Below are 10,433 nucleotides of genomic sequence, written 5' to 3'. Positions count from 1 at the left end.
TATTTTCCCAATCAAGGAAACGGTGGTTGGATTGAAGATGAACCAGAGGACGACCCTGTAGTTCCAATAGTATAAGACTTCGAGGAAGAAGACGAAGAGGATATTCAGGAAGACTCTGACTCAGAACCCGTAAGGTTCCAAATCTAGGATCTAAATCAGTGATCAAATGATATTGCAATCAATTCAGAGTGCAGAAGGAGTAGAAGAATAATTAAACCAATCATGCACACATTTATATCACATAAACGTCAAATACACCTTGGAAAACACACACACACGTCACGCAGACACTGACACAGGCACCTACTATTTATATCACCCCAGTAGCACACAAGTGTACAGCCACACACACGTGTGCGGCCTATCGGAGGGGTGTCTCATCAGCCCATTGTTCCTGTACCAATCTCTCTGAGTCCTGGTTTCAGCCGTCCGTCTTCGAAGGGTAGTCCAGAGCGGCTGTTTTAGGAGTCTGCTACTATAGGAGTACTTCACAGTGCACCTCTGTTTGTTTTGGGATGGAGTTTGCGATCTGACTTCCGTTTGTCTGTGCGTTCTGTTGCGTTAGACTTTACTCGCCATGCTCTTCCTCCTGCTACCGTCGATGATATGGATTCGATGATTAATGTAGTTTTGGCTCACAACCTTGCTTATGCCGCTACATAGGTAATGACACACTCGGCCGTTGGATCCCGCCATGTGCAGCGGTTTGACGAGCTTGAGCACGCACACTCTATTCTTTCGGCGAGCGAGGCTGGTTTACAGGGCGAGGCGGCGAGCCTTGGTGCTAATGTTCAACGATTGGAAGGTGAGAAAAAATCTTTGGTGTCGGAGAAGTTGGTTTTAGAAGATGTTCATAGTGCTTTGGAAGGCCAAGTGGAATCTCTAACCCAGGCGAATGAAGGGTTGATGATACAAAATGAAAGTCAGGAGTGGGATCTTGTTGACCGCGAGCGAGAGTTGGAGGTATTAAGGGATGACCGTAATTGGATACTTCAAGTTGGCTTTGTGCGTGTGATGGATAAACTTCTTGAGCATCCTGAATTCACAGGTGGTATTAGCTGTATTCGTCATGCTGCTTTTATTGTTGGCGAAGAATCTGGTTGGGTTAACTTGAAAGCACAGGTCGACACTGGGAATTATAACCCTTCTGCCAGCGACTTGCGGTCTAGTCATTCTTTGGCTTTGGATGATGCTCTCTTGGCTTTCGCAACCATGGATTTTGCGGGCGCTATGTGCTTCTGATGAAGGTGAAGACGCTGTGGAGGATTTGGGTGTTGGGGTTGGTGGAGCGGGTGACAGAGTTGAGATTGGTGATGCTGGTGGAGTAGGTAACAGAGTTAAGGTTGATGATGTTGGTGTTGGCGATAGTGTGTGAAGTTGTCTGGAGCTGCCCTGTTAGGGTGTAAAAAATCTTTTTTGAAGCTTTGTCATGTCTTGTTATGTTTCGAAAGTTTTGTGGCCTCTAAGACCTTTATTGTATCGCATTGGTAATTTCGTTTTTATGGCCCCTAAGGCCCTTATGTATGAATGGACAATGGTTTTGTTTCTTGTTTGCTAGAACATGTTTTCTTGCTCTGGTTATGTTTAACCTTCTGTGTAGGTTGTTTGTTTTTTTTTGTATATGTATTATGTATGCTACCATTTTGTCGTGTGCATGTGGATTCGCAAAGTATCCTCTGTGTTGCGTTTTCTATCTTAGAGATATGTTGGGTATGCTCGCTGCATTTCATGCTAAAGATAATGCAAATTATTTTATTCATGTAATTCTGATACATAGTAATTTTGCACTTCAATTCCCTATCAGACTAGCCTAAGTGTCCGTCTGCTGGTCCGGGTGATCAATCCGGCCACAGGATGTCTTCCTTGCTCTTCTTACTGTATAGTGGTTTACGACTCTACTCGAGAGTCTCATGCCATCGCCCTCCCTTCTGTATAGGGTTTTGCCATTTCTCAAAAGTGGAACCTTCTCAGGTTCCTTGCGTTCCATGTCCTTGGTATTTGTCTTCTTTCCGGGGTTTTCAGGGAGTATGACCCATTGCAATGTGCCTCTGTTACTTTGTATGGTCCCTCCCACGTCTGGCTCAACTTTCTGCGGTGTTGTGCATGGCTAACTTCATTCTTCTGCAGGACATAGTCCCCAACCCCGAAAGCCTTGTCCTTGACTAGCTGATTGTAGTATCTTTCCACTACCTTTTTGTAAGCGGCCTGGCGCATGCTCGAGCGGTCTCGCCGTTCTTCCAGGAGGTCCAGGTTTTCCTTTAGAATTTCACTGTTTTCTAGCTCCTGGAAATACTCTGTTCGTATTGACCCTATCATAATTTCTGTTGGTAGCATCCTTCAGCCCCATAAGCCAAGTTAAACGGTGTTTCCTTTGTGCTAGTCCGTGGCATGGTTCGATATGACCAAAGGACTTCCGGTAGCTCGTCTACCCAGTTACCTTTTTCTTTGTCGAACGGCTTCTTGATCCCTTGTACCAACGTCCTATTAGACACCTCTGTTTTCCTGTTGGGTTGGGGGTGCGCCACGGATGTGAATCTCTGCTCTATTCTTCTTTCGCTACACCAATCCCTGAAAGGATTCTCGGCGAACTACAAACCATTGTCACTGATTAAGATTTTGAGTATCCCAAATCTCATTATGATATTCTTCCAAACGAATTTGATTATCTGTTTTCCAGTGATACATTCAAGCGGTTCGGCCTCTATCCACTTTGTGAATTAGTCGACCGCTACGACTAAGAACTTCACTTTCCCTGGTGCTTCTGGAAAAGGGATGACGATATCGATCCCCCACTGATAGAAAGGCCACAGACTAACTATACTCGTCAACTTGGATGGTGGTACCCCTTATGCTGGCGAGAAAGTTTGACATTCTACGCCAGCTCGGGTTAGTTCGACAGTGTCTTGATGTATCTCTGGCCAGTAGAGCCCCATGCGTAGTACTTTTCCTGTGAACACCCGCACTCCCTCATGGGCTCTAGCTGACCCTGCGTGGGCTTTCTTTAGAGCCTTCTTCCCCGACTCACCATCTATGCACTTGAGCCATGGAGCCGTATGGCCTTTTATATACATGGTTCCCCCTATGATTGCATATTAGGGGGCTCATATCCTTGTTTTCCGCGCCTCCCTGTAGTTGTTGAGAAGTACACCATGCTGCAGGTAGTCCATGATGGACGTCATCCAGTTGGGATGCGTTGTTGATAGGGAATCAACATGACGCTCGTCGATACTCCTTTCTTTGAGTACCTCCACCAATACTTCCTTTGAAAGGTGCCTAAAGCATGTTGACGCTAGCTTGCTAAGGGCATCTACTCACCTGTTGTTTCCCCTCGAAATCTACTTTATTGTGAAATTCTTTAGCGAACTTGTGATTCGTTGTACCGCCTTGACATACTTCTCCATTCATTTATCCTTTGCTTGGAATTCCCTTGAGACTTGGTTGGCTGCTAGTCGTGAATCCGTTAAGGCCATAACCCTTTCCGCCCCCATTTTTACTGCCAATCTGAGACCACCCAACAAAGCTTCGTACTCGGCTTCATTATTGGAGGTGAGGAAGTCGAAACGTAAAGCGCATGTAACTTCTTCGCCCATGGGGCTAGTTAGGATTAGCCCTGCACCTGACCCTTCTTTGCTAGAATCCCCATCCATGTAAAGAGTCCACTGTTGGCCAGTCTTCCCCTGTGACCCCCCTTACGAGGCCCTGCCGGCTGCTTCTTGTTGGATTTCTCCTGGGATTTCAAGTAAGAAATCCTCTAATGCCTGTCCCTTGATGCTTACTCTGGGATGATAGCTGATGTCGTGCTCACCCAATTCTATGGCCCATTTTGCGAGTCGTCCTGATGTTTCCGGCTTCAGGAGCACTTGTTTTATCGGGCAGCTAGTCAACACTTCTATTTGGTGGGCCTGGAAATATCAACGGAGCCTTCGCGCTGCGTAGATTAAGGTGAGCACTAGTTTCTCGATGATTGGGTAAATGCTTTCGGGTCCCTGCAGGGCCCGGCTCACAAAGTAGATCGGGATCTGCCGCCCCTACCTCTCAACTACCAGCACTGATGAAATGGCGTCCCTTGATGCATACATATAAACTTGGAGTATTTCTCCGGGTATTGGGCTAGCCAGAGTGGGGAGTGCATGGAGCGCCTTTTTTTTATCTTTTGTAGCACTGATTCGGCTTCTGCCGTCCATTGGAAGTTATTCTTTTCTATGCACCCTTTGAGCATATGGAACAACGACATGGCTTTTTCAACTGACTTGGAAATGAACCGGTTGAGTGTTTTTAGCTTTCCATTCAACCCTTGCATGTCCCTTAGGATGCTAGGCGAATCCGTTTCGTCGAGCTCACTTATCTTGGCTGGGCTTGGCTGAATTCCTTCCTTTGTCACGTAATACCCCAGGAATTGTCTTTCTTCTACCCCGAAAGTGCATTTAGCGGGATTTAACTTCATCTTATCTCTTTCTAAGGTTTGTAGTGTCTCTTTTACATCTCGTAGCAGCTTTTGCTCGTCTGGGCTTTTGATGACCATGTCGTCGACGTAGACTTCGATGTTCTGACCGATTTGGTTGGCGAACAAAGAGTCGACGAGTTGCTGGTAAGTCGCTCCAGCGTTCTTTAGCCCAAATGACATTATTGTATAGCAGAAAGTACCATGATCTATGTAGAAGGTTGTTTTCTCTCCGTCGTTTTTGCTCATCAAGATTTGTTGATACCCCTTGTACGTGTCTAAGAAGCATTTCCACTTGAACCCTTGCAGAGACTCTACCTAGTGGTCTATTTCTGGTAATGGGTAGCAGTCTTTGGGGCATGCCTTGTTGAGATCTGAGTAATCAATGCACATACGCTAACTACCGTCGTGCTTTTTTACCATTGACGAATTGGCGATCCATGTAGGGAAGATCGCTTCTCTAAGGATTCCGTTGCTGGTTAGTTTGGCTACCACTGCATTGATTGCCTTGTTTCGGTCCCCTCCTTGGACCCACTTGTTCTGCTTTATCTCTTTGGTTCATGGTTTTATCATCAGCTTGTGTTCTATGATTCCTCATTCGACCCCTACCATGTCTGTGGTTGTCCAAGCGAATATGTGCTTATATTTCTATAGGAGCCGGACCAGCACTCCTCTTGTTTTTACGGGGAGGGCTATTCCCACAATCACCCGCTGGTCTGGGTATTCCCTGTTGATTACTTCCCCCCCTATCCGACAAGTCCGGTCTTGGTCTCTTGGCTTCGGTTGATATGTCTTTTGATTGCATGATCTCGTAACACTTGACCTCCCTTAGGGGTGTGGCTAAAATCGTTCCCGGTCCCTAGGTTATGCTGAATTTGATTATCTCGTGGATTATTGATGGGACTGCTCTGAACTTCAGTATGGCCGTCTGTCCCAATATGATGTTATGCTCTGACGGGTGTCGTATAACTACGAAGTCTACCAGAGCAGTCCGTCGCTTGGTTTTGTCTTGGTTGATTAGTGTAAATGGCAAGTCGATCGTACCTAAGGGCCACAAACTATGCCCAGTGAATCCTGTGAGTTGGCCTGTCGCTGGCCTTAGTCCTTCCTTCCAGGCGTTTGGTAGCCACCGGAAACAGTGTTCGTAAATGATGTCCGCGGAACTTCCAGTGTCGATGTATACTCGGTGGACAACAACATCCTGAATGGATGCTTAGATGATGAGGGGGTTGTCTCCACTCCATCCAACCGGGCTTGGGTCATGTATGGAGAATGTCAGCCCCTGCATTGCCTCCGTGATGCTTCGTGTGCCCTTCGTGCGTTCCGCTCTCCCCCTTTTGTGGTGTATTGTCAAGATTTCCAAGCTACGATCAGTCTTTCCAGTGACATCTTTGGAGTTTTTTGCATTAAACTTAGCCTGTAGGCTCTTTGCGATTTCTATCACGTTGCCTTTTAATTTTTTTTCTTCAATTTCCCTTTTCAGGACTGCACAATTCATTGTGTCATGCGTCCTGCTTTTGTGATACTCAGAATATTGCGTTTTAGTGCCTTTTGTTGCTGGTTTCTCGACGACCATATAGATTTCTGCTCGTCTTCCCTGCCTTTCGAATTTAATGGAAAGTCTAAATCGTTCTGGCAATCATTTATCTCGCCCCATGAATCTGCCCCCCCCCCCCCCGAGGATTAGGGTGGGGGTAGGGTGGTGGCCTCGTCTTTCGGCGGAGGCTGTCGTGGCATTGAGGTATGCCTGCTTCGACGCTTCGCCTTCCTCTTTTTATAGGAATCGTTCCACTCGCTCTTTTAGTTCTGCCCTTGTCTAAGGTTTGCTTGCCCATGAGTTTCTGGGATAGTGATCCCGGCAACAGTCACCAGGTGAATGCCCCCATAATTAGACCTTCATCATGCCTTGGGACATCTAGCGTTGCTTTAGTGAATCTGGAAAAATAGTCCTTGACTGTCTCCCCCTCCCGTTGTTTTCACCCAATGATCGAGTGGCAATTGCCCTTGTATTTCCGGAGTTGCATGAAGTTAGTTAGGAAAAGGTACTTCAACTGACTGAAGTTGCTGATGCTGCCTGGGCGCAGTGTCTTGAACCATGTCCATGCATTGCCATCTAAGGTAGTGGGAAAGTATGTGCACCAGAATCGTTCATCTAGCTTGAGGGATGTCATGGTCCATTCTTATGTATCGATGTGGCTATCTAGGTCGGAAGTGCCATCATACATTTTAAGGTGGGATAGTTTGTCGGTGTTAGGGATTTCATATTCCAGGAGCTCTTTGACGAATAACGATGTAACTCTTCGTGACAAGCAATCTTGGGTTGGGGTTCGCCGATTGAAGTGATACCCTAGTTGTTGCATCGCCGGGAAGGGCTGTACTAACATGTTGTTATAGACTATAAGGTCTGGCGTTACCAAGCCGTAGAAGTTTGACGGCTGAAATGGAGTAGGGAAGGTGTGAGGCATGGCTATTTGTTGTTGGGCTATGGGTATTTGCTGTTGGGTTATGGGTATCTGCTATTGGGTCATGGGTATTTGTTGTTGGGTCATCAGTATTTGTTGGTAAAGTGCGAGTGGTGATGTTGACACGGTGCCTGTCATCAATGACGGGTGGCTCTGCGGTTGTGGTGCAATGTTTTGGCCGATTAAAGTGTTGTTTGTATGTGAGCTATTCACGAAAGGCGTCATGGGTGTTGTTTGAAGATTGATAGGATTGATGGTGTTGGGGAAGAATGGTAGCGAAGTGGGTAAAATGTTAGATACACTGCTATTTGGGAATGGTGGGGGTGTTGTGTGAGTCGGAGTGGGTGGCGATGTTTGACTCTAAGTTAAAACCGATTACATGACTGTTGTAACGGAGGGCGAGGGGTCATCTGGTGGCAGTGTCGTCATGGGATATGGTGGCAAAACCCCGGATGTCGGTGTTGTCACAAGAGTTGGTGGTAGGCCACCAGATGATGGTGTCGGTTCAAGAGACGTTGGCGGGCCACCGGATAATGGTACCGCCTCAAGGGATGGTGGTGGGCCACCGGAGGGTGGCGCTACTTAAAGAGATGGTGGTGGGCCACAGGAAGATGGCGCTGCTAGGGTGTTGACTACTTCCAACGACGCCATCAGGTATATCGGGCTATGCGGTGGTTCCGATGACTCACCCGTCGTCTTCTTCATCATGCGTGGCTAGGTTGAAAGACAAAAGAAAAGGGCTTGGCGTATCTATTGTCACACAAACGGATGACGCCAAATGATGTGACCTGGCTCCGAACCACCTAATCCACAGAGAGATGGTCGTCGGAATGGAACCTGAAAGGCCACAAAGAAAGAAGAGGCATCAGCCGCTCTCTGGGAGGAGGTCTCAGAAAGACGCTCCGACGGTCAAGTTAGTGAGATAAATCTTGAGTATGGAGGTAAATGTTTGGGGTAGAATAGCTTACCTCTCAAGGCAGAGTGATCGGCCTTTTATACTGAAGATCTTCCTGGGTCCGTAAGAGGGACAAGGACTGCGGTTCCGGCAGGATCTGCCGCTCTTATTGGAGGGCCATGCTCCACATTTGTGTACGGCCCAATGATTGGTCCAGGAAATAATGCTCTGACTGTGCTCTTTGCCTCCTGGAGCCGTTATCCTTGGACTATAGCTAAACGACAATACTTGGCGAGGGCGGACTTCCTACGCGATCGCCTCGTGGGAGTCCTGGGCTGCTGAGGCGGTCGAGTCGTTGGTCGGACTTCTAGCTGTGAGCGCCTCGTTGGGGGTTCGCTTGCTTCTAGCCCGCTTTGAGGGGCGCGTCATCAATATATATATATATATATATATATATATATATATATATATATATATATATATATATATATATATAATACTTTTTACAAGAGGTGTCATAAATTTCAGATTGGAGAGTAAGTGGGTGTTTGGGATAGCTTTTCAGAAAAGCTTATTTGCATTTTAGCATTTCAAAAATCTAATAAGCTAAAAAAGTGTTTGTGTATTTAAAAAAACGTTTTTTTAAAACAACTTTTTGGGTAGGAAAAAGTAAAGTTTTCAAAAAGTGGGAAAATCCTAGTTTTTTAGCTTTTTAGACGAGATGGTGTGGGCACATCTCGTGCTCGTTATGGTGACGCGGAACGCCATAACGGCATGGTAGCAGGGGGAACACCCCCCTTCTCGTTTTTGCTTGTTAAGAGTGTATCTTGTTCGTCACAATCGGAAGAAATGAGCAAATTTCAAACTTTTCCCATTGACCAACCGTTGCCACCGGGTAGTTTAAAAAAAAATAACTATTAAAAAAATCATTTATCCTGTAAATACCTAACATTTTATAAAAAATTCCACACAATTTATCTCATTCTCTCTACATAATTTCAATTATCTTCAAAAAAAATATGAACCCTTTCGACTCGTCCGAAGATTCAGATGACAATATTTTCTTCAGGATGATGTATCATTATTACACTACCAACCTGCTATAACCAGACCCAACCCCACTAGTAACAAGACGTGCATTGTCAAACAGAAATCGCGAGGAAGGACACAAACATCTATATCACGATTATTTTGTGGATAATCGTGTATACGGGTCGAAGGACTTCAAAACAAGACTTCGTTTAAGTAGGAATGTGTTCCTACGGATCACCTACGCCTTGGAAAGCCGGTATCGCTTCTTTACTATACTTTTATGCAATATAAATACAAATGTACTACATGTTTCTTTAATTTTACAACAAATGTACTATATTTTTAAGTGTAGTTATTTCATGTTTAGGTATGAATTTTTTTTCAATTGGGATATGATGCTAGAGGTAGACGAGGGCTTACAACGTTGCATAAATGTTTTGCGGCCACTCGTTTGATGGCTATGGGGGAGTCACCTGACACCATGGATGACTATATGAGAATGTCTGAAAGAACCGCAAGGGAGAGTTTGTATACATTGTCAAGGGGTTTTGTTGAAACATTTGGAGACATGTATTTGTAGAAACCTTTGTTGCATGATTTGCAAGAATTGTATGCGACGCATGAAGAACGCCATGGGTTTCCCGTAATGATCGGAAGCATTGATTGCACACACTGGAAATGGAAAAATTGTCTGGTAGCATGGAAAGGGAAATACGCAAGTGATCATCACGGATCGCCTTCGTTGGTTTTAGAGGTTGTTGCTTCTCAAAATTTATGGATTTCGCATGCATTTTTTGGTGTTGCGGGTTCCAACAACGACGTCAACTTTCTTGATCAGTAATATTCGATGATCTTTTGAATGGAAAGGCCCCAGATGCTTCTTTCACGGTGAATGGAAACGAATACAAATATGGGTATTACCTTACAGATAGAATATATCCTCAGGATTCCACATTCGTGAAGGCATTCCGACATCCGATTGAAGAAAGAGACAATTTTTTTAAGAGAAGACAAGAAGGAGCAGGTAAGGATGTAGAACGTGCTTTTGGAGTGTTGAAGGAGAAGTGGCATATAGTTGAACATGAAACACGATCATTGGATTTAGAAACTCTACGATACATCATGTATGCATGTATCATAATGCACAACATGGTAGTAGAAGATAAAGGACAAAATATTGCACACTATATCTCAACAGAGCTCATACACATTCAAATTCAACCAGAAACAGAAGAGTATTTGCATAGAGTCGTTGACATTTAGGACGCAAATAAACACAGACAACTTCGAAAGGATTTGGCGGATTATATCTTCCATGGTAACGATAACGAATAGCGTTTAGTGTTTTAAGAAAAATGTTATTTTTTAACGAATAGCGTTGTATTATTATTATTATTATTATTATTATTATTATTATTATTATTATTATTATTTTTGAATTATGATGTTATGTGTAATTTAATTTTTATGTTATTTTTAATTTTTAAAAATAATTTTTATTCTATGTTATTTATAATTTTTAAACATTATGTTTTATTTAAAATATATTTGTTTAAATTAAAAAAAAAAATTGGAAAAAAAATAAAAAATAAATTATAAAGTG

General features: G+C 44.3%; 1 protein-coding gene across 1 annotated transcript; it reads left to right on the top strand.

The window, feature by feature from the left end:
• The first annotated feature begins 7,721 nt into the window (after window positions 1–7,721).
• LOC145095609 (uncharacterized) lies at window positions 7,722–10,093 on the top strand. The gene is made up of 4 exons (XM_079033460.1): window positions 7,722–7,816; window positions 9,233–9,354; window positions 9,436–9,584; window positions 9,698–10,093. The coding sequence occupies exons 1-4, from the start codon at window positions 7,722–7,724 to the stop codon at window positions 10,091–10,093; spliced, it is 762 nt and encodes a 253-aa protein (XP_078889586.1).
• The last annotated feature ends 340 nt before the right edge of the window (window positions 10,094–10,433 follow it).

Source organism: Lactuca serriola, chromosome 3, assembly GCF_051521515.1.
Source record: "Lactuca serriola cultivar US96UC23 chromosome 3, Lser_US96UC23_V15, whole genome shotgun sequence".
NCBI classification, from domain to species: Eukaryota; Viridiplantae; Streptophyta; class Magnoliopsida; order Asterales; family Asteraceae; genus Lactuca; species Lactuca serriola.
The sequence above is the reverse complement of the archived record's forward strand: the minus strand, read 5'-3'. Positions and strand labels throughout refer to the sequence as shown.